Raw genomic sequence first — 21,847 nt, 5'->3', positions numbered from 1 at the left:
CTCGAAAGACAGACATACCATGTGTGTAGCGAATGTTCGCCGAGGGATGGCACGTTTGCACCCTGAGGTGCTGGGTCAGGCATAGAACCTGCGATGGCCTTGAGGCCGTTCCCTAGAAGATAGATAAGATGTCAGCAGATATAGACTTGATCTATGCTCGGTGAAGATCTTACAGTACAATGTTAGAGACGGATGGAATGGTCCGGATATCTGACGGTCCATAGCACAATGGATCCAGTCCAAGGGCCACGGCTTTCGCCGTAGTAAGCAGGTATACACCGCAGTCAGAACCATTACTTTGTTGTGGAGACAGAGACGGCAAAATCTTCCACTCATCAGCAACATAGGAGCTCTTCAGCTCTGCCGCTAGCCATCCTTCAATAATGGCAACATGGTGGGGATTGTTGGCATCCTGCGGGCAGGCTGTGTGTCAGCGACTAGTTCATAACCAACCTCTCCAAGAACCTCGGGTCTCACCCTGGATGCCGCATGTGGCTCCTGGGGACTCAGATCCCCGTTGAACCCTCCATTGATCATTTCAGCGACGAGTTTCTTCCTTATCGTCGGTATGGCTGTTGAGCCATACAATGTTGTCTCGATTGAGAGCCACAGCTTTTGCGTTGTTCAGCAAAGGGCAATTGCAACGATTGGCGTCGTTTCGACACCATTGGCATCCTGCAGGAAGGCTCTGCGTCAGTGATCGGTTCAGCCCAGCTTCTCGAATAACTCACCTGGATGCCGCATATGGCTTCTGGGGGTTCGTATCCCCATAAAAGTCCCCGTTTATCAGCTCCGCAACAACTTCTTTTTGTAAGGTGTGTATGACTGCAGGTCAATATGACATTAGCTCAATGCTAAAAGCAGCAGCTTTCACTGCGGTAAGGAGAAACATGCCACAATCAGATCCATTGTTTTGTTGTCGGGGCATGGGTGGAAGTCCGTAGCATGTCGGCTCGAGGCCCAGAACCAGCCTACACAGCCTTTCACAATTTGCCTCATTTCGACGCCGTTGGCATCGTGCGGAGAGGGTGAGAAGCGGCCTGCGGTGGCGAGGCCGAAGGGACCGTTTACTAGAAGATAGACGAGATGTCAGCAGATATAGACTTGTTTGAGGCTTGGGGGAGACCTTACAGTCTTGGAGATGGAAGTCACAAGAGGGCAGCGGGTCAGAGCATCGGGCGGCGGGCGGCAAGGCTTCTCAACATAATAAAAAGAATGGAGAATAAGGATGTTGACAACCAAAACCCAAATTCAAAGCCAAAAAGAAAAAGAAAAGAGAAAAGAAAAGAAAACAGAAAATGAAACCCCAGAACCTGTCAAAGACGAATGTTGGAATTCTCATCGTGGGGAAGCAAATCCCCGTTGAATCCGCCGTTGATAATCTCAGCGGTAATCTTCTTTCTGATGTTTCTGACATCTGAAGGTCCGTAACATAAGGGATCTAAACCAAGGGCAACGGCCTTTGCGGTTGTGAGAAGGAAAACGCCACAATCAGAACCATTGTTTTGTTGCGGAGACAGAGACGGCAAAACCTTCCACTCATCAGCGATATAGGAGCTCCCGAGCTCTCTAGCAAGCTATCATTCGATTATAGCAACGTGGTGGGGATTGTCCCCGTTGGCATCCTACGGGCAGGCTGTGCGTCAGTACCTAATCGGTCAAAACCAACCACTCGAACAACTCACCTTGGATGCCACATATGGCATTTGGGGATTGAGATCCCTGCCAAAACCGAATGCCACAGCTTTTGCTGTAGTGAGCAGAAACATGCCTCAGTCGGAGCCGATTTTTTTTCTGCGTCGTTTGGACGCTATAAGCATCCTGCCAGGAGGCTATGCATCAGTGATCAGTGCAAACCCAAGCCCTTGCTTGACTCACCTTGGATGCCATATATCGCACCACCAAAATAATAGTTCAGGAGCTGAAAAGGTTGCTCGGGCAGGTAGAGTGATGGATCAACTCGACGCGGTGGTCAACTACGGCAACAGTGAGTTGTGAGTGCGTGCTACATAGGAAGGAGCAACCCTACTTGTTGTCCCGGGCAGACATGGATACAAGGCTCCAGGAAGGCGCCATGTACCGCAACCTAACTAATGTACACTCTCTACACCAAGGTGCAGACAGAAATGAAAGTAGAGGATGGAGGAGAGAAAGGAAATGGAGGGAGAGCCGGTGGATGAGGGGGTTTATATAGACGTCTTCATCCTAAGTCTATTCACTGCCTATGTCACTGATGAGTGTAAGTGACGGCTTTCGTTACAGTCATGGTGACGAGGGAGCCCTAGGTACCTGCCAATGTGGACTTTGCATCATTCAATCTGCGCTTCACTTTGATCAACTTTAAATGTACAAGAATGCGGCTGCGTTTAACTCATATCTACTGGGTCTGGCATTGGCTAGGGCCGACTTGCTGGCGAAAAACTTGGTCCGTCCGCGTCTAAGGGCTCCAAGGTTGAGCGCCTGCCCTTTCGTGGCTTAATAGTCTTTTCCTTTTCTCAAGAATTAAGATCCTCTCCCGTTCCCCGCATAATCCATCAGAGGTTGCCGTCTTTCATCCTTCTTCTATCATCCCCTCCTTCAATCTTTGAGCGAACGCTTGAATCCTTCGCCTCCTTTGATTGCCTGCTATTGTATCCAGAACAGACCACTTCGCCGCCGCCATCAAGTCTTCAATTCTTGGAATACCCGATCTGCTCAGAGAGTGATCTCCGAACTTCATCCTGAGCACCAGAATACGCTTCCGTGCCAGTCTGTCTGAACAAAGGGATTTCCAACCAGGAGCATTGACCGCAGCAGCACCGCATGTATATTCAGATTGTACCATCATTATCTCGGAGAGTCCTTCCCTTTTCCACCCTCACTGCGCACAAGCTGACCTGCGAGTTCCTTCTAGACAGACGGACCCCCTTCGCGAACATTAGACACAGTCAATCAATTCCTCTGTCGCCCTTTCAGTTCGTCATTCCTGAAGGAACGATGGTTCTACTTTCTGGACTCTGTGTACGGACAACGAAATGGATGATTCAATCATCGACACCGTGGGAATAGGGTAGTCTTCGCGATATAATCAGTCCCTTGTCTCGCGAGCCATCCACCCCTGCTAGCAAGAGACCCGTTCGGGAGAGCAGACTCAGCCGCACGATCATTGGAGTTCACAGAGGCAACCTCAAGCTGACGCGTTTGAACCAAGCTTGGATGGACCTCACTGTTGCAGAACAGCGCTCTCTCCTTGCCGATCAGCACTTATCCCCGCTCCACAGGTATGCATCCTCGTAGCAGTTTTTGTCCTGCCATGCTAATTGGTTACTTGCGATGTCTAGCAGCACTAACGCCCGACGTCGGGGCCACACAACCCAATGACGACAAGCTCCCACCGCAGCAACTTATCAAATCTCGGGATGAAGGGTCACGGCCGCTTTTCCTGGCTAGAGTTCTATGGAGACACACTATGCACGCTCTTGCTAGGTTGCAACTGCTCGGCGATGGGATGGCAAGCTTGTTCCAAGGACGACGGGGATCGGATGTACAGTCCTCCAGATAGATTGAAAGAATGTATCATATCAATGTACGCTTACATATCTTGAGGATCCCGTGTAGTGAGTGGCTATGGAGTGGCTATGAATATCTCTAATTCTAATTCTGGGTAGGAAGAATGACGGGGTATGGTGGCTCCACCACCACACAATGCGACGTCGTAGCCATCCGGGGAGCGGATGCAATCATAGAGCGTCGCGTCTGTACATAATCAGGGAATGGAAAATTATACGATACCGAGCTTCGACTTAACAACAAGCATTAGTGGGCATGGTGGTTTCAGTGGGAGAGTCGTCAAATCGGTGTTGCACGGGATTATAGTTACTAGGACACATGAGTCTGGAAGGCTAGACGGGGGATAGCTACTGAGAGACAGGAAGATAGCACGGAACAAAATCATACAAAATCATATGAGGTGTACATTTGTGTGATTGTACATGACTGTTTTATGATTGTACAGTCATCTCTATAAGTACAGTAGGCATGATAGACACATGCCAGGTATCAATGCAAGGTAAGAATGCGAGGTAGGGTAACCAAATGTAAGACCCATAAACAATCCAAAGAAGAAAACTCCAGTATGCATCCATAAGCTCGTACATTTCGTGCCGTGGTAGATCGTATTGCGATGATGGGACGCGGTGGCCGACGATGGCAACCAAACTCCGAAATAAGATGCGCTTGATAATAATGCAGGGTATCGATGCAATGCAGTGATGCGTGGCAAAGTATGAAATGCTGATGCACCCAAAAACACCCGGAAAGATCCAAAGCAAACGCCGATGACAACCCAGGTAGAAGCAACCAAGAATACATGAGAACAGGGTCTGGCCCGCAGGACGGCAACATGATGGGGCATGGAGACATGAGGGATACCGTCCCGCAGGCCAGACCCTGCATAAAGCAGGAGGAACGCAAAAAATGAAGCATATCATAATACATAAGAACAGGGTCTGGCCCGCAGGACGGCAACATGATGGGGCATAGAGACATGATGGGTACCGTCCCGCAGGCCAGACCCTGCATAAAACAAGAAGAACGCAGAAGATGAAGCATATTATGTACATGGGGACGGGGTCCGGCCGCAGGATCGCGTTCGGGGCATGATGGGACCCATAGGTGCGTTGTGCGATCCCGCTAGCCAGACCCCGTCGAGAAGGGCAGTAAAAGCACTAAAAAAAGCAGCGTTTGACAAAAAAAAAAAGAAGAAGAAGAAGAAGAAAAAGAACAAACCACACAACAAGGTGGCCGGGGGTGGGGGAGGCAGGGGGGTATGACATCGTCAGTGATGAAGACACGACGGACGTAGAGCTTGATGTTGTTCTTGGTCTTCTTAGTCTCGAAGCGATCGAAGGGAGCACGCTTGGGGATGTAGAGGATAGCACGGAACCCGAGCTGACCCTTGACAGAGAAGTGCTTGACAACGAGGTGGTCCTCCTAGTTGTTGGAGGGGACTCGTGGAAGGCAGCATACTCCTCCTTGGTGATGTCGGCTGGGTTGCGGGTCCAGATGGGCTTGGTCTTGTTAAGCTCATCCTCCTCAATCTTGGACTCCTTGACGGCCTTGGTCTTCTTCTCCTTCTTCTCCTCGTCCTCATCGACTCTCTCTATCCGCAGCAAGCAGGCGGACGGGCACAGCGCAGCACAGCCAGCAGGCAGGTAGAGAACAGCACAGCGCAGCGCAGCCAGCGGGCACAGCAGAGCGGGCGGGCGGGGAGCAGCGACCAGGGAACAGCCAGCAGCCAAATGGGCGGGCAGAGGGCGGGCGGCAGCGGTAATCAGAATAGTAAAAATAGAGGATAAAAATGATGGCGGGTATCAATGAAGGATATGAATGCGCGATAAGTATGTTTGAAGGCAAGATCCAAAAAAAAGCCGAAGAAAGAAAAAAAAAAAAAAAAAAAAAAAAAAAGAGAAAACCAAGAAAAAAGTAATGCAAACTAAATCAGAGGCGAATGGCTCCATCCTCTGCTTGGGGAAGAAAGTCCCCATGCAGGCCTCCGTTCATAAGCTCTGCGACTATCTTCTGACGTATAGTGACAATGTCTGTGGGGTTGTAGCAGAGTGGGTCAAGACCAAGCGCAACAGCTTTGGCTGTGGTCAGCAAAAACACACCACAGTCTGAGCCGTTGTTTTGTTGAGGAGAAGTTGAAGGAAGCAGTGTCCAGTCTTTAGCAATATAGGCGCTCCCGAGCTCTCCGGCAAGCCATTTTTGTATGGTTGCGACATGCTGGCGAGAAACTGAACCCAGCGAGTCGAAGTTCTCAATCGTTCGATCACGCGGCTTCACAAGAATCAGAGTCCAGTGGTGGCTGTTGTGAACAGGGACGAAGACAGTATCGACATCCAAAAGAGCTGCGCCGCCGATCTTAGCACGAGAAGCCCATCGACGCACAGACTCGTAGCCTTTGTCGCGCAAGTTCGAGAAGAAGAACGAGTTGAAGGCATGATAACGCGGCTTGTCATGACGACCGGCGTTGTTGTTCGTACGACGCAAATGATCGACGATCAGAGCAAGATAAGAGTTGATAACCTCGTCATTCAGCCACTGCATCGGAGTAAAACATGTGGCAAGGTCTTTCTTCGTCAACGGATCGCCAGACAGAGTAGTGGCTATCTTCTTGTTGTTCGGAAGACGCATGGCTTCCTCGACGCGAGCTTTCCATTTCGGAGGTAGCGCACGAACAGCAGGACCTTTCGGACGAAGTCTAGCTGGAGACTCCTCAGGCTTGCTATCTTCCTCGATCTTCCTCCACTCTTTGGCATAGATCGACTCCGATCGACCTTCAGGTACAGGCTTTTTTACTGGGTAGAAGAGATGCACGGCTGACACAGGTTTTCCCAACAGGGATTCATCCGGCCGAGCCCACGGGTCAACCCACGCCTCCTCTTCAGGTTCAACGACATCATCAATGGCAAGGCGAGCTGCGAAGTCTGCTTCGACAGCCGCAGATGAGACTTCTGGCTCAACGGGAGGAATGTTCTCCTTTTGCTCGTCCAAGACATTCTGAACTGAGGCGGGAGATCCAACATTCAAGGAAGATTGTAGGTAAGGGGCAAGATCCGTGTTAGGAGATGCAGCTCCAGTCACCAGAGGCTCACTAAAGTGGACGCGATGCTTTTCCTCCGCTGGCTTTAATGGCTGTTCCTCGACGCACACCGGCTTTGGAAGACGGCGCAGCTCAGCGGTAAGCTTCATCATGGAAGCAGAATCACCATCGTGAAGAGCGCGCGAGAGACCAAGATTGAGACTCATGCGCTCCCGGTTGACTTCGGGCACCGTTCGACGCCTAGATTCCACTTTACCCCTGACCTGGGGACTCGCGGGTGCCTTTCGGATACCGGACGCGGACGCCTTGAGAATACCACGTGTAGGCTGGGATGACCGATGTTTCGGAGGCTTGGGGGACAACCTTCGAGAAAATTTACTGGTAACCGGCTTTGAGTTCAAGTCAAGAATCACAGGCTCGATGATAGGGCACGGTGTTTGTTGGTAGTTCCAAACGCCCACTCGTTGGGTTGGCGAAGGTGATGGGCTGTCAGGAGACAGCCAAAACGATGGGGATGCCGTAATGCTGTCTGGAGCAAAAGGTGTAGCCCGGGATGTTTGCGCTGGAGTGGCAAGGACTGCAGACGACGAGGTCGGGGAGCTTTCGAATGACAGTCGCGGGAACGGAAGTTCCTGTTCCACCGCGACGCCCCTGTCCCTGAGTCGCTGGTTCTCACGGAGTCGCTGACGTGCTGCCGGCGACAAATTCATGATGTTCACATGGGTAGGAACGTATGTCCCAATTATACGCCGAGGACTATTACGACGACGTTGTCTGATAACAGCAAGCGCTCTCTGGGCCGCCGTTCCCGCCAAATTCCAAGCACAACCTATGGCTTTCACAATGCCACGCCGTACGGCACATACGCCTTGAATGGCGCGAGAGGCATAGCCAGTATGCTGATTTGCTACGGACTCTCCATCAGATGGGCGAGCTCTTTGGAGAGAAGGGCCAGGAGTATCAGGCCAGCTCCCAGGTATAGTGATTACAGGAGTAGATGGCTCGGGATTCAACGAATTAGCGGCCCCGGACGCGTCGAGATCCATGATATCCAAGTTCACGACATCAACGTCCATACCGTCTGCATTGTGCGCATTGATACTGACTGGGCTCGCGGTATTCAAGGGCGAAGCAGGGTCTGCGTTATGGACATTGGTATCGACACGGCTCGCGGTGTTCACGGGCGAAGCAGGGTCTGCGTTATGGACTTTGGTATCAACACGGCTCACGGTGTTCACGGGCGGAATGACAGGAATGCTATGCCCGGCCGGGGTTGCACGCCGGTACTTCCCATATGAGCCGGTGGGGAACTTCAGATGTCCAGTGTCAATATCTTCTATGCTCCGCTTGCGACGTGGATTCGGCAAGATGCAATCAGGCTCTTTCATAAACGAGCCCCTCCTGTACTCGGGTTTCAGCGATGCATGCGAGGCTGGTCGTCGGAAGGTGCTTGCAGTTTGTAGGTAAATGCTTCCGAGGATAGGTCCAGTACCGTACGAGGGCGGTCGTGGGAAGATGGTTGGAGTACCTTGCAAGGCGGTTCGAGGGAAGAGGCTTGCAATATCTGGCGAGTCCGTTCCAGCGAAGATACTTAGAGTGGGTCGTCCATTTCGAGGAGGGCTCGCGTCCGTCATCTCGGTGTCCACAGGGGACCAATGCATGGTCGGAGATTGTTCCATTTTGAGGAATTGTCGAGTTGTAGGTGGTCGTGTTTCGATGAGTAGGTGATTGTGTTTCGATGAGTTGCAGGTGGTTGTGTTTCGACGAGTTGTAACGCTTCGAGAAGTTGTAACTGGTCGTGTTTCGGTGAGTTGTTGGTGGAGAGAAGAAGAGAAAGGAGAGAAGAGAAAGGGAGGAGAAGAGGGAGAAAAGAGGGGGAGAGGAGGTGGGTGTTGCGATTGAGGTTAAGAGAGGAAGCAACGATCGCAACCTGGGAAGTCGCAACACAAGACATCGGAGAGGGAAAGAGTGAAGGAAGGTGAATGTTGGAAGGTCACCTCCGAATCTGGGAAAGTGGGATAGAGCTACCGCCGCTAGGCCGTCTTTGAGTAGTCACGTGGAGATACGTAGCCCGTTATCAGCAATCACAAATATGTCATGTCTATGTTTGCGACTTTTGAGAATCGAGACTACCTAGGTAGGTACCTATATCGTGCCAATTACACTTTATACCGCAAAATGTGAGCAAGAGCAAGGACCAAATTATGTACACAAGACAGCCCCATCTTTCTATGTCCCCTGTTGGGCTCAGCCTGCTGAACCACGAATCGTAGCTCGTCATCAATTCATCTACACGCGTCACCGAGGCATGAGGCCCATCTTCTCGAACAGGACCGCTGCACCGTCAATGACAATCCAAGCGATTCCTGAGATGCAATGTAAGCTTAGGTCCGGGAAATCAACAAAATCAAAACTAGCTTACCTGAGTATACAACTAGCTTTGTGACAACCTCAACGTCGTATCGCACACGAGGCCGCTTTATTTGAGCAAACAACTCCTCCTCGTCGCGTTCGTCGGGCAAATCGGGGAATGGCTCTGTCCCTTCCGGAGACTGTGACCGATCGAATCTGGTCGTGCCAGTCCCCATCATGTGTTCGTACTCATCCAGTCTAGACGGCTTTCGCGAGAGTTTGGGATAAGCGGTCGCAGAGCTCGAGGCATCTCCGTTGTTTGTGTCAACTGCGGGTGATCCTCGATAAGGGCTGGAAAGACTATCACGTCTGCGCTTCTCGCGATACGCTAGAGTCTCGTAGGCGTCAGCTTCGGACTGGGGGCCAATGGAAATTGTGCGCCGTCTCGGATGGCGGATGTTGGTTATAATCGTAGGAATATCGGAAAAGCTAGGGAGCACTTCATGGTCTTTCAAGTGAGCAGGCACGGTTTTATAATTGCTGGACTAATTAGCTAGTGACAGGAAAACTGGGTCAGAGGACTTACGAAGCTTTCGTGAAAAACCGTCGAGGAAGAATTAAGCCTAGCTTCTCAAGTCCACGGAACACTGGTGGAAGGATGCGCAACAGGGTGGGCTTCATAGCTTCCCTCCATGCGAAGAGTAGTGCAACTCCAATAACAAAGCGGATGCCCATTTTTGCCCAGCCAATATTCTCATAATTAGAACGAGGAAGGGTAGCTGGATGAGGATTGTCCCATGTCGCGTTCGCTCTCGCCAAGCTCCAATATGCGGCCTGTGCTCCGATCATCACCCCCGCAAACGCCACACTATCATCGAAGCACGGACAGTCGTCTGCCGGTTCTGGGTGGATTCGAACGAGTGTCAGGATGGTGAGAATGACTAGCGCGACCTGTTTTCCGCTCCCAGTGTAAACATATTGGTCGATCATCGGCTCGTAGATGTAGTGGACAACAGCCAGTATGACGCCCAACCCTGATCCAATGACAACGTCAAAGAACCCGTGCATCCCACAGTATAACCGACCGAGAACAATAGACGTGACGTAAAGATACGTTATGACCTGAAGGAAAAGGTTGAGTCCTTCACTAAGCGTCGATTCCGGCGAGTTCAAAAGGTAGAGCGCGTAAACAGCCACGGAGACGGCGTTAGTTGAGTGAGTTGACGGAAAACCATACTCCAAAGCAGCGGAGCCAGACATCGTGATCCGTTGCAGAGGAGGAGACAGCGGTCGCGGAAGGCACAGGAGGTCTTTAATGAAGCCGCTGAAGAATACACCGGACGCGAGCAAATGTACCATCCTAGAATATAAACCATCGTTAACCACGAGATCACCACGCGTCAGACACATTAAGCATCCGCAAGCGTTCCTCTATGGCGTGTAAACCTACCCGCGTCCTAAGCTTGGGTATCCACTCCAGAACAGAATCGGCAGGAAGACCAGGTAGAAAGTATGGGTTCCGAGGTTGGCTGAGAAAGCGAAGTACGAGTCCAGCGCCGGTGTGCGAACTTTCTCCTGGCACCAGGCGAGATATGGAGTCTCATATCGTACTAACGGAAGGAGCTTCTGTCGGGGCACGTATCTCCAATGAGGGAGTTGATTACGGTCTAGAGGACACGAAGAGGTTAGCTCAGAACGCGCACACAACGAAATCAGCTCAAATTCCATACAATGATCCAAGCTCCTCAGCCCAGCGTCTGGCTGGCCCTCCACTCCATGACCCATGTTGATGACGATTCAAACCGAGGTGATGCGCAAACAGTAGTTCTTCCCATAGATGTCCGAGGCATGCCCTTGCGAACGATGAAATCGCCAATATGCCGGACGAAGAGGTTCCTCAAGTCACCGGCCAACCCCGAGGGCGAAGTTTCAGGGAAAAATAAGACTTGGGCGGCAATTGCGGTGGGAACGCTGAGATCTCAAAAGAAGAATGAATGCCGCGGCGTTGAACAGGCTTGCTCCTTGGCGCTCCTCGAGATGTGCGCTGACTCAGCAGTGTTTCCCTGCCGCAGCGCTCGTTAAAGGCGTCGTCGCACTCCTCCACGCCATTGATCGCGATGACTTGGAGAAGCTCTCGAACAAGACCAAGACAAGTGTTCTCAGTGGTCAATGAGCTAGTAGTGGAATCCGTGTCGGTGGCTGTGCGAGCGCCAAGTATGCTAGAAAGACTACTGCCTGGGTTGACACGTGCAGACGGTGCAATTGATTTTGAATCGCCTCGTGGCGCGCGTGCATCTTATACTTCTGCGGAAAGACTGTGAGTAATGTTCTAGGCAAACATCGGGGACCCTGTGATGGCTATAAAGTTCAGCCTTTCAAAGATGAAGAGACCAAGTAGGTACAGCGGAAGGTGTTCCGGGAAGTAGACTGAGATATATATCTAGCGAACGGCGCGTAACGATTTGGGTATCAAGCCACCCGCACAATTAGCTGAGAAACCCATTTTGTCATGCTACCGAGAGCGCAGGAGCCGTGCATGCGTTAAGCTACACCAGCATTGTTTTGCAGGTCCTCCCAGAGATCAAGAACTCCAAGTGTCTCGGCAAGGCTACAACAACCGAAGCGGCTGCCGGATCTCCGCGATTATGGTCTTCGCAGGATCTTCTACGACATTCGATCAAGCCTCTGCAAGGGAGATGACCCGGCAACATATAACGTGATTGCTGGGCAAAGCAAGGCAGAGACTGACCGTGCTTCTTGCGCGTCTACTCCAAGTACTAGACGGAAGGATTGGCTGATCTCCGATCGAATCGAGGGATATCGGAACCAACCCAGGCACACAAGGCAATTCACTTGATTTCGCGATCAGAGTGGGCAGGATGAGATCATGGCGGGCGCTTGGAGGCGGGCGAGACCAACGGCCTAAAGCTCCATCAAGCGTTTCGCGTCAACGGCGAGAACCAACCAAGGACGAAGTCTGGATGAACTTGCTATAAATAAGCGGGAGAAGAGGGGTCGGAATCGCTTCAAGAGGTCTGGATGGAGGCAACATGCCAACAATTATTGGAGGGGATGTAGATACTGGCGGGGAGCTGAGGTCATGTCAACCTGGAGCCGCGGGCGCGTTGCCATGGCAGCCCCAGCCCACCCAGTAAACATCTTGGGTTTCAGGTCCAGCCTCACTCGCTCGAGAGTCGCCAGGATTCAAAGCCGTGGGCTCAGATCGTCTTTTGACTCTCGCGCACGCTATCCCTTTGCTTCTTCCTTTTCTACGCCCTGTTGTCGCTTTTTGCATCTCTCATCCCCCTTCGCAACGCACGATTTGATTTCTCCGCCAGTCCCTCGAATACCTCGCTTCGCCGCAATACAAATCTACCGACTGAACGTGCTGGCTGTGGAGCCTCGGACAATACTTCCATTCGTGCTGACTCCGGCAATTTGACCAGTCTGTTTGCTGTGTGGCACATTCCGCAGACCTATCCTGTTCCGCCATCATGTCTGGGCCAACCTACGACGACCAATATTATGCGACTTCGCGCCGCCATTCCCTCGTCACTCCTCCGCCGTCCATGGCTCCACGACAAAATCGCATGCGCAGTCAGAGCGTGAGAGTCAGCAACGGCACAGTTAGCACAGACACCAGCATGTCGAGTGGGAGGGCATCGGAAGCGACGAATATCACCCAGCCGCCGGCGTACTCCAAGAAGTTTGTCGTTGTTGGTGACGGAGGATGTGGAAAGACGTGTCTGTTGATCAGTTACTCTCAAGGTTACTTTCCAGAAGTGAGTACTGCTGGATACCCCTTGTTGATGATGTGGGCTGACAACTGTAGAAATATGTGCCGACGGTATTTGAAAACTATATCACGCAAACCACCCATCGACGGTCCGGGAAGACTGTAGAGCTGGCGCTCTGGGATACTGCTGGCCAGGAAGAATACGACAGATTGCGCCCGCTCTCATACCCAGAAACAGATCTTCTTTTTGTTTGCTTTGCTATCGATTGCCCTGCATCCCTTGAAAACGTTGTGGATAAGGTTCGTCCACCCGCGCTATACTTGAATATCTCTAACAATTGCAGTGGTATCCCGAAGTTCTGCACTTCTGCCCTACAACCCCGATTATCCTCGTCGGGTTGAAGTCCGATCTTCGCAATAAACGCACGTGCATCGAGCTTCTGAAAACACAAGGATTGACGCCGGTCACTCCGGAGCAAGGCCAAACAGTTGCTCAGAGGATGAACGCTTCCTATGTAGAATGCAGCAGCAAGGAAATGCGCGGCGTGGACTCTGTTTTTCAATTGGCAGTTGATACCGTGGTGTCTGTGGAGGAGCAAAGCTGGGACAATCGTATACCATCAGGCAAGACCGGGAAGCCCACTGGTGGTGGTGGTGGTGGCGGGCCCAAAAAGGTCAAGAAGCGCAGCTGCAAAATCCTCTAAGTACCCTGCTTGCGATCTATCATATTGTGGATCAAATCTATTATATGGATACAAAGCCTGGCTGCTTTGACATCCGTCCTTTTCAGCTCCTTGTTTGTTGTTAGCGCAGTTGGATAGAAGTGGGATACTGCATCCATACTTCTGATGATTCGTCCCCATCGCCTGGATATACCTGTCAGCCCCTTGGGAGATGCGGTTTCCTGTTTGATTTTGTTTCATATTTGTTTTCCCCCTTTTCGATATCGCGATACAGCCTCGCCGACCAACCCGGCGACCTTCCTTTCTTTCCTTTTTCTCACTCCAACCCTCTTGTTTATCATCTGACTGTTACCCTGGCGACTCCACGATTTGGATTTGATTTATACTTTACTGATGTCTGCCATGAACATGGTCCGAAGGCCACTCTTTAGCATGCATGGGATAGGTGTTATTTGGCGCTTGCGGGAAGCCGATTTTATGTACTTAACCAATCCACACCTTGTTCCTTACGCTGCGTTTAATGCTTATGTTTGGAATGATTGATATAGAGAATATGAATATGATCGTTGATGCACGAACTCTATGTACACGCAAGAAAGTAAGGAGCTCTATCTGAGAGAAAAAGGGAAAGAAATAATGGGGGAAAAGAAAAAAGATGCCTCAGCGAAGCCAGAGTATCATTCAATCATATCATCCTGCATGAAACAAAACAAAATAAGCCACTACTGCATCTCACTATCCCCCTCCTCATGCTCCTGTTTCGTCTGCCCGTGTGCCTGTCCCTGTCCCTCCTCGACTTCTTCCTGGGGCCGGCCCATGAAGTTCTCGAATTGCGACCAGAGAGCCTCGACGGAGCCGAATTCGTTGCCGACCTGGTGCGGTTAGCGAGTACTCACCCCTCTTAATGTGATTGCAACCGAGACTGATTGGGTAGGGTGACAAGGAGGTGGGAAAGGGAAGCTCACAGCGATGATGCTCTCCAAATTCCGGTTCAGGCGGTTGATGTTCTGGAGGACTTGTTCCATGCCCTAGTCACCGTGATTAGCCGGATCTTCTGTGAGACAGAATAGGCGTGGCTGGGTATATGCCGGGGTCGGACACGGCACTAACCATTGCAATCTCCCGGACTAGTTCCTCACGCTGCTGCTCGAAGACCGTGGGCGAGGCGGAGCGCTTGGGGGCTGGTGTTGAGAGGGTCATTTTCCTGTTCTTGCTTAGTATGTGTTTCTTTCGATCAGAGCATAACTTCAAGGTACACCTTGGGGTAGATCTACCGCAATCGAGGTCTAGATTTGTCTTGGTGGTGAGCGCGCGTTGGAAATGATTTGTTGATGTGGCTGGTGCGGTGCGGGGCCCAGCGGGCTGGTTTTCTAGCTCGGAGCATGAGTATCTGCTCACCGCCTACTTGTTCCTCTCGCTCCTCGGCATTCGCTCAACCTTGGGTCGAAGCAGCATCTCAAGGTCCTCGCAGACATGGTTCTTGTTCTTCATGTTTCGGTCAAGACCCTTACCCCGGACATCTGAAGACAGATCATGCCAGTGAGCCTCCACGAAGTCGAAAATCACCAGAATAAGTGCTCAAACTCCGGCCATCCTTTTCAGCGTTGAGTGGCCACGTGAAGATCATCCTGATCTCCCAAGCACTGCGGGGAACCCATCGCCTGAACAACCACTCTCCTTTTCGCAAAAAAAATACTACCAAATCCCACCCGACCCCTCCTGATCTCGACTATCCGCCATCCTGCGAAAGCGGCGTGCGGCGTGCGGCGTGTGCATGTGATGAGCTTCAACCCGACACCCGAGCTTACCCAGCTTACTCGTCGCTTACCTCCATCTGCGGCATAAAACACCGAGGAAACTATGGCTATGGCTTATGCAGCGCAAACTTAATCAATGCGCCGTACATTCGCCGCCCTCTACCACCCCCTTCCCTGTCAGATCCGTCTGACTCTCCCCAATCTTGACTCAATCTCGTGTTCAGCATGATCAACGGCCACTATTACGCGGCACTCACACTGTATATATTCCTCACCTTGTGAATGGCGGAATGAAGCGATTCAATATCGGTCGCAAAGAGCGATTGGTCGGTGCGCAAGTGCGGGCCCTGCCGATCTCTCAGTCTCTGATTGATTGAGAGCGGGCAGTGGGGGGTTTCCTTCAACGAATTTTTTACTCCGTAGGTCTCCACGACCCACACGAGCAGCAACCGAGCAAACACGAGGAGAACCGAACGGACTCTGAGACACAAACTGCACTGAGACAGGGCCGAGTCACCGCTCATTGAGTAATGAGCAATGAGCATACTCCTGACTCTCGCTGAGACCACAATTCCAATTCCAACGCGAGCAACTTACTGGGAGTGATCTCCAATTGAGCTGCCGACGCCGACGTGTTTCGTCTGGATGGCGGCGATCCTGGAACTCGGAAGCAAGTGGTGCCTCGCACATGCCGCACCAGTGCTGTACGACACGGCGGCCCTGGATGGAGTCCTCGCCTGCAGACCAGGTCGCACACAATCTAACTGCGTCGCACAATCAGGCCTCACCGCATACTCTACGTTGCGTTGCTGGAAATTGTTTGATATAACGTGTCGATATCCGAGATGAGATGAGACTCGCTCGGCGAATGTGCGCTTGCCATTCGCTCACGGATTGGATTCTGGACTAGACGGGCTATTGTCTTGTGTACATGACATGGGGAGTACATGCGAAAGGAGGGAGATAACACAATCTATGCAGTATCCGTACAACAGTGGAAATAAACTGGAACTGGACAGGGGTATCAAGGAACGGTAAGCAGAGCAGAGCAGTCTCGCAAGCCTCCTAGCTGTCTTCATAATCATTCTCATTCATCGTGATTCGTCGCTGTGGGGTGGTGGTTTGGTCGAGTCGCAAAGCAACAAGACGTGTCAACTTCGGAAGTCGGAGGTGTGCTCCCGTTAAGAGTCTCTGATGGTGCATTGTATCGTTTGTTTCATTCATTTCCATGAGGCAAGTCCTCAAACCGGCCGCCTTGTAGCGGTAAGAATGTGGCTTAACCGCTTCCACCGTTGCGCCGGCGACGTTGTTGGTGATGTTGGGCTCACTGACCCTCGGTCTCGATCGAGACTGACCTTTGAGGAGTTTGAGTTCTGTGTTGAGGATGGCCGGGCGACGAGGGCTTCATGTGAGGCGAGGACGTCTTCGAGGAGGACATCCGAATCTGAGATTCGGGGGTGGGAGTCCTTGAAGTCGAGGATTTCGACAAATTTGGAGGGCATGTCGCGCATGTTGTATTTGTAGTTTGAGAGGGTGTGGATGTGTGTTATGAGGATGTGATGAGGGTGAGTGTGAGTGTTGGAGTCATCAGCGACGGAGTTTGTATCCGGTAGGTAGTCACGAGCTGGAGCCGGATGTTATGGCCGAAGTGGATAGAGTTCGAAGAAGTCAAGGTGAGTTTGCGACAGCGAAGGAAGACAGACGGATGGATATATGTCTGAGAAGCAGGTACTCCAACTGTCGAAGATAAAACGCAAACGAAACCAGGAGTCTTCGGCAACGGAGGCGTTGGCCAGAGATAAATAACTTTGGCAGCAGAGCACCCTCCCTATTTGTGGAGATTGGCGCTTCGACAAACAAAGAGGGTAAGGAATTGGTCGATGAAGGGCTGGATTGCAGTAGCGTCAAGCACCCAAGCGGAGGGTCTGCTCTGGGTTGGTCCAGTCCTGGCCTGTCTTAGTTTGGGAGCAGGCAAGTCTCGGGTCGATGCCGAATTATGATTCTCGGTTTTTGAATGATGTGTGTGGCGGTTCTCTCCGTATGGATTTTCTAAATAGGAGACTGACAGTGCCAGTCGACATTCTTGGGGCGACAGGAGATATTTATTCCTGTAAGCTGTTGCAAGGTTAAAGCTAAAGAATTATCCTACCTAAACTAGCCTCTCCGGCCACACAGCGTCATGGCCACACAGCCACCGTCTATAAAAACCGCAGGTAGGGAAATGCGGGGGGCACAAGATAGGATCAGGTGTCCGTCCCAGCTTTGCATGGTGGCGTTTTCTGAGTTTCCTCTAGGTCTGATTTCTGCTCTATGAGTGTGATGGTTGGACCCTCAGGCCTTCAACGCATTTTCGAAGAGCTTTTCCTCAAAAAAGCATGGACTTTGTCCTCTGGTGACGATCAGTGGATATCCTTTTGCAGAAGCAAACAATCGTCCTCCATCCTCAGGATAGACTATTCTCCATTCATGCATGGATGAGCGTTGATCAAGAATAGGAAAAAGTAAATATACCTGCCGAGGCTAGGATAGGACAGATATCGACGAATAGACCAATGCACGACGCGGAAATCCTGCCAATGAACCAGGGTCACTGCAGGGGTCTTCAGAAAGAGAAAGGATTGATGGTGAGGTTGATTTCTTTGCTGGGATGCTGCGGCTTTGCCCGCCCTCCATCGTCGAGTTCTCTGGAGTCGCACGAAGAGGATTCGAGCGATACATGACATAACGGTTAACCTACAGTTCTATTCTTATTCGCATTGATGCTTCCATCAAGTCAGAAATCACGGAGTATTTCGCTATCTTGATCGTCATAATTTATCAGATACAGCCCTATGGGAACCCCTCAACGCTCGACACTCCATAACGATCTATGCCGACCGCCGAGCGATCCGCGATGCCCGCAGAACGACGACAAGAAATTCGCCTCCCTCCTTATATCATCCCCCCAAGACGCGTAACCGGATGATTCAGTGGCAGACCGATTACGAAGCTCGAGACAGCTGTCATATCGTGTCTTATTTTAGTTATCATTATTCAATATCTGACTGATGTTACTTGTTATTACTTGATTTGTAGGTTCTTTGCCAAGGGTCAGAGTTCTCTGTTCTCGGTGTGACTATATATATTCGGGCTTGGTATTAACCATTGCGACCAACAAAGAGACCCTTTGTATGCAATCGCATGCGCTTCGCCCACGTTGGTCTTCGGGTTCGCCGGAACTAATCCTCTACCTTATTTTGACAGTGTCTCCAGAGTAGATATGACGTTTTCGGGCGTTTGGAGTCCGCTTTGAAAGCCGGAGACTTCGACATCAGCTCAGCCTGAGGCTGTGCCTATGACGATGCTTCGGGCCTTATTTATCGGCCTGGCCCTGGTTCTCCGCAACAGCCGGTAGGTAGATTTGAGAAATTACGTAGGTAGTGAGCTTCATCATCCGAACGCTTCTAAGCTCAGAACACACCGATAGAATTGCGATCAGAATGATGATATTGGGCTGTCACGCCTCAAAGCACAAGCCGCATCACGAGACCTGCAATGTCAAGGCAGTGTCGCGGCTAGCTACGGGAAGGAAAGAGCATCAACCTGAGTCCAACCGTCCAACCCGTGATCGAATATCACGCGCTCAGATCGTGAAGAAGATCGTCCGCCCGCTTTGGCTTCTTGCATTTATTGCCTCTTCTTGACTCGCTGGAACTTGATCACGCTTAGCGTCCGGATTGGAGCTTAAGCTTCGATAATGCGCTTTTAAGCTGCGTCGCCTTGTTTTTGCCTTCTTCTGCGCCCTTTTTAGCATCGGATGCAGCATTGAGTTTATTTAACAGTCGACTCGCATGGGCTTGCGCCGCATGGAGAGCATCCACGCAAGGGATACCCCGGCTGCACCCCGCAGTGCCTGAAACGGTCCGAAAAGTGCCGCTGTTGCTGTCGGTAGTTGGATTGAGGTCGCAGTGGCTCATATTGTCGGAGTTGAGAGCTTGATCGTTTGGATCTGTGCGGCGATGAGGAACCTCGGTAGGTCGTAGCGACATTTTGGATGTTGTTGAGGACTGACCATATTTCTCAGCGATAGATTCGGAGACACTACCATGTCTGCCGAGGTGAACTGCCCAGAAGGTTCAAATACCGACGCATTGATCTCAATGGTTGTCGAATCTCATCGCTGGCATACTCAGCGACCTGGTGTCGCGTCCAGACTATGAAACACCTACTGTCTTGTTTGACGCATCCCCGCAATGATTCAAGGGTGCTGGTTCTCCAATTTCGGGACTTGATGCCCTGTTATACTCGATGGCTCACCAATACCGCGGTACCCGAGATGGAGGTATAAGAGGCACCGAAACGCTGCTGGAAGCTGGCAAAGAACATCGCGACAACCAAGAATAAGACACGATGTACTGGAAATCAACTGCCGCTTACTCCCTGCTCACTGCATTTGCGTTCGGCGCCGAAGCACTTGCTTTTGGCAGCCCAGTGAATACAACCAGTGGTCTGATGCAGGGTCATGCTTCTCGTCTCCGGCCTGCTGTATCCGAGTATCTTGGTATTCGTTATGCGAAGCCTGCGAAGGATGATCTTCGCTTTGCGGCGCCAGTCCCGGTGGACAGAAGACCTGGTGTTTTCAATGCGACTCAATTCGTATGTACTTTGCCACATGGTTGATTGCCTGCTAATAGTGTTTAGAGCCCGTGAGTATCTCTGCGAGAAACCGAGTGCCACTAATACTCGCAGTGACTGTCCGTCTAATCGTGTTTCCACGGAGAAGCTATACCTCGGAGGACCGGTGGGCGAGAAGATCACCCTCGCTTTGTCCCAGGATGGTAACATTCTTGACGAAGACTGCTTGAGCATCAACATCTGGACGAAGCCGCAGTCCGGCGAGACGAAGAAGGCAGTGCTTTTCTGGATATATGGCGGTGGTACGTACCCATTGAATCGCTACTTCTCATGCTAACCCTGTAGGGTTCTCCATCGGAAGCTCCAACAGCCCTGTCTATGACGGATCTATCCTCGCTGACGAGAACGATGTCGTGGTTGTCTCGATCAATTACAGACTGAACATCTTTGGGTTCTCCGGTGCTCCAGGTCAACCCGCAAATGTGGGCTTGTTGGATCAGCGTCTGGCCCTCGAATGGACGAGAAATAACATTGAGCGATTTGGTGGTGACCCCGCGCGGATCACTGTATTCGGTCAATCGGCTGGTGGCATGTCCACCGACCTGTTGGCGTATAGCTACCCTGACGACCCCATTGCGCATGCCTTGATTTCCCATTCTGGAGTCGCTATCGCTAGTTCCCGAATCTCGCCGAACGTTACTGAGGTTTTGAATACTTGGTACAACGTCTCACAAACTCTCGGCTGCGGCGGTGCAGAAGCTGGCGAAGGTACTGTCGCTTGTGTGCGGAGCAAGAGTCAGGACGAGATTCTCGCAGTCATTGATGACCGAGGCTCGAGTGCCCTCATGGGCGGATTCACACCGTATGGCGATGGCGTGGTTGTACCTCAAGACATTCTCGCGCAGGCAGAGACCGGCAACTTTGCCAGAATTCCCTTCCTCACCGGCAATACCGAGTATGAAGCAGGTTTCTTCTTCATCTTGGCCATCGCCTCATCAAACATCACGACGATTGAGGAGGTTGACGCTATTCCTTGGGACCGCATTCGACCTCTCGGCAACCTGCTCACTCGTATAGCATTCACCTGCCCGGCGGCGGATGCTGCTGCCTTTCGAAAGAAGCACGGTGTCCCTGCATGGCGGTACCGATACTACGGAGGCGACTACGAGAACACCTATATTCACCCCGTCGGATCAGATTGGCACACCGCAGACCTACTGCCGCTGTTCGGGACAGCAGCGACCGTTACAGGGGTCGAAGATAGCGAGTATGAGGCCAAGGCAGCCGCGTATATGCGAGATGCGTGGGCGACATTTGCAAAGGATCCAACTCGCGGGCTGACTGAGAAGTTCAAATGGCCGACTTATGATCCTTTGAGTATGTTTTCTCCTCTGACATACAAAATGGTGCTCACATGGCTTTCGTGTAGGACGGACTCTGGTTCAACTCTCGCTCGATGAGCAGAGTGAGGCGAGCTTCACCTTCAACTGGCGGACGGATGCGCTTTGCGACGTCGTTGAGAATCTTGCCGATATTATCGGAGACATTTCGGGATTTTTTGATGGAAGTGGAGGGGCGCTTCGTGGTCGAGGACTTGACGGTATTTTATTCTAGATACGCAAAGATTACTGAGACAGCACGACTGACATCTGTAGCGCTGCTGAGACGCTCGGATGAGATATCGAGTCTCCTGTCTCTTTTGGAGGATGAGTAGGTGAAGGGAGGATTTCCGCGTGCTTAGCGGCCAAGTATTCTCTTCGCATAAAGTTTTCGGATGCAGCTTATCCGGATGAATTCTCGTGTGTGTATGGTCGCACGATGTGCTTCCCATTTGTGAGTGGTGCGTACCTAGGTAGTCTATGAAGGTTCTCCTACCTGCTACCCGGGGTCAGTCGCTCCACGACCTCATGGCCACGCAAATACGAATTGAGACCTCCCTGCATGTATCATAAATCAGCCAAGTACCGAAGGCTACTCCATATAGATCAGGAGGCTGTAACCATGAAGCGAAATTAAAGAATTTGTTTGGAGGCCGAGATTTCCGGGCCGGCCGCGGAGTCCGCGGCGAGCACGGCGAGCACGGCGACCGCATCTATAGACAACGACCCCTTGTGCAACCTGC

General features: G+C 51.5%; 8 protein-coding genes across 8 annotated transcripts; 3 read left to right on the top strand and 5 right to left on the bottom strand.

The window, feature by feature from the left end:
• Positions 1-304: 304 nt before the first annotated feature.
• On the top strand, positions 305-985 carry BJY04DRAFT_198954 (uncharacterized protein). The gene is made up of 4 exons (XM_073712688.1): positions 305-412; positions 478-675; positions 732-825; positions 895-985. The coding sequence occupies exons 1-3, from the start codon at positions 384-386 to the stop codon at positions 823-825; spliced, it is 321 nt and encodes a 106-aa protein (XP_073566895.1). The 5' UTR covers positions 305-383; the 3' UTR covers positions 895-985.
• BJY04DRAFT_198953 (uncharacterized protein) lies at positions 973-1,482 on the bottom strand. Its single transcript, XM_073712687.1, has 2 exons — positions 1,132-1,482; positions 973-1,070 (listed from the first exon to the last, which is right to left on the bottom strand). The coding sequence occupies exon 1, from the start codon at positions 1,415-1,417 to the stop codon at positions 1,199-1,201; it is 219 nt and encodes a 72-aa protein (XP_073566894.1). The 5' UTR covers positions 1,418-1,482; the 3' UTR covers positions 973-1,070; positions 1,132-1,198.
• Positions 1,483-5,478: 3,996 nt separating this feature from the next.
• On the bottom strand, positions 5,479-6,174 carry BJY04DRAFT_230903 (SUMO protease ULP1; the record flags this gene model as incomplete). The annotated part of the gene is made up of 1 exon (XM_073719383.1): positions 5,479-6,174. One exon carries the CDS (start codon positions 6,172-6,174, stop codon positions 5,479-5,481), a length of 696 nt encoding a protein of 231 aa, XP_073566893.1.
• Positions 6,175-7,885: 1,711 nt separating this feature from the next.
• BJY04DRAFT_198950 (uncharacterized protein) lies at positions 7,886-8,550 on the bottom strand. Its single transcript, XM_073712686.1, has one exon. The coding sequence runs from the start codon at positions 8,535-8,537 to the stop codon at positions 8,214-8,216; it is 324 nt and encodes a 107-aa protein (XP_073566892.1). The 5' UTR covers positions 8,538-8,550; the 3' UTR covers positions 7,886-8,213.
• Positions 8,551-8,800: 250 nt separating this feature from the next.
• BJY04DRAFT_133405 (PAP2 domain protein) lies at positions 8,801-11,100 on the bottom strand. The gene is made up of 5 exons (XM_073708521.1): positions 10,666-11,100; positions 10,386-10,602; positions 9,522-10,295; positions 9,006-9,475; positions 8,801-8,949 (listed from the first exon to the last, which is right to left on the bottom strand). Exons 1-5 carry the CDS (start codon positions 10,718-10,720, stop codon positions 8,882-8,884), a joined length of 1,584 nt encoding a protein of 527 aa, XP_073566891.1. The 5' UTR covers positions 10,721-11,100; the 3' UTR covers positions 8,801-8,881.
• Positions 11,101-12,429: 1,329 nt separating this feature from the next.
• BJY04DRAFT_222397 (Rho4-like protein) lies at positions 12,430-13,375 on the top strand (the record flags this gene model as incomplete). Its single annotated transcript, XM_073717367.1, has 3 exons — positions 12,430-12,717; positions 12,768-12,971; positions 13,016-13,375. 3 exons carry the CDS (start codon positions 12,430-12,432, stop codon positions 13,373-13,375), a joined length of 852 nt encoding a protein of 283 aa, XP_073566890.1.
• Positions 13,376-14,076: 701 nt separating this feature from the next.
• On the bottom strand, positions 14,077-16,622 carry BJY04DRAFT_222396 (DASH complex subunit DAD1; the record flags this gene model as incomplete). Its single annotated transcript, XM_073717366.1, has 4 exons — positions 14,077-14,226; positions 14,320-14,382; positions 14,465-14,558; positions 16,444-16,622. The coding sequence occupies 4 exons, from the start codon at positions 16,620-16,622 to the stop codon at positions 14,077-14,079; spliced, it is 486 nt and encodes a 161-aa protein (XP_073566889.1).
• A 3,101-nt stretch (positions 16,623-19,723) lies between these two features.
• On the top strand, positions 19,724-21,847 carry BJY04DRAFT_198922 (Alpha/Beta hydrolase protein). Its single transcript, XM_073712685.1, has 3 exons — positions 19,724-20,027; positions 20,071-21,102; positions 21,155-21,847. The coding sequence occupies exons 1-3, from the start codon at positions 19,733-19,735 to the stop codon at positions 21,337-21,339; spliced, it is 1,512 nt and encodes a 503-aa protein (XP_073566888.1). The 5' UTR covers positions 19,724-19,732; the 3' UTR covers positions 21,340-21,847.

Source organism: Aspergillus karnatakaensis (assembly GCF_047715665.1).
Source record: "Aspergillus karnatakaensis strain CBS 102800 unplaced genomic scaffold BJY04scaffold_59, whole genome shotgun sequence".
Lineage (NCBI taxonomy): Eukaryota > Fungi > Ascomycota > Eurotiomycetes > Eurotiales > Aspergillaceae > Aspergillus > Aspergillus karnatakaensis.
Note: the sequence above shows the minus strand (reverse complement) of the source record. Positions and strands in the feature narration are given on the sequence as shown.

Bases quoted from the DNA above. Each gene is read 5' to 3' on its own strand.
- BJY04DRAFT_198953 (XM_073712687.1), bottom strand. From the start codon at position 1,417: ATGTCAGAAACATCAGAAAGAAGATTACCGCTGAGATTATCAACGGCG.
- BJY04DRAFT_198950 (XM_073712686.1), bottom strand. From the start codon at position 8,537: ATGTCTTGTGTTGCGACTTCCCAGGTTGCGATCGTTGCTTCCTCTCTT.
- BJY04DRAFT_198922 (XM_073712685.1), top strand. From the start codon at position 19,733: ATGCGACTCAATTCGTATGTACTTTGCCACATGGTTGATTGCCTGCTA. The intron at 20,028-20,070 runs GTACGTACCCAT...CTAACCCTGTAG, and splicing joins TTTCTGGATATATGGCGGTG to GGTTCTCCATCGGAAGCTCC. The intron at 21,103-21,154 runs GTATGTTTTCTC...GCTTTCGTGTAG, and splicing joins GCCGACTTATGATCCTTTGA to GACGGACTCTGGTTCAACTC.
- BJY04DRAFT_198954 (XM_073712688.1), top strand. From the start codon at position 384: ATGGCAACATGGTGGGGATTGTTGGCATC. The intron at 413-477 runs CTGCGGGCAGGC...CTCGGGTCTCAC, and splicing joins TGGTGGGGATTGTTGGCATC to CCTGGATGCCGCATGTGGCT. The intron at 676-731 runs CTGCAGGAAGGC...CGAATAACTCAC, and splicing joins GTTTCGACACCATTGGCATC to CTGGATGCCGCATATGGCTT.
- BJY04DRAFT_133405 (XM_073708521.1), bottom strand. From the start codon at position 10,720: ATGGGTCATGGAGTGGAGGGCCAGCCAGACGCTGGGCTGAGGAGCTTG. The intron at 10,603-10,665 runs GTATGGAATTTG...CGTGTCCTCTAG, and splicing joins GCTGAGGAGCTTGGATCATT to ACCGTAATCAACTCCCTCAT. The intron at 10,296-10,385 runs GTAGGTTTACAC...TTTATATTCTAG, and splicing joins TACCCAAGCTTAGGACGCGG to GATGGTACATTTGCTCGCGT.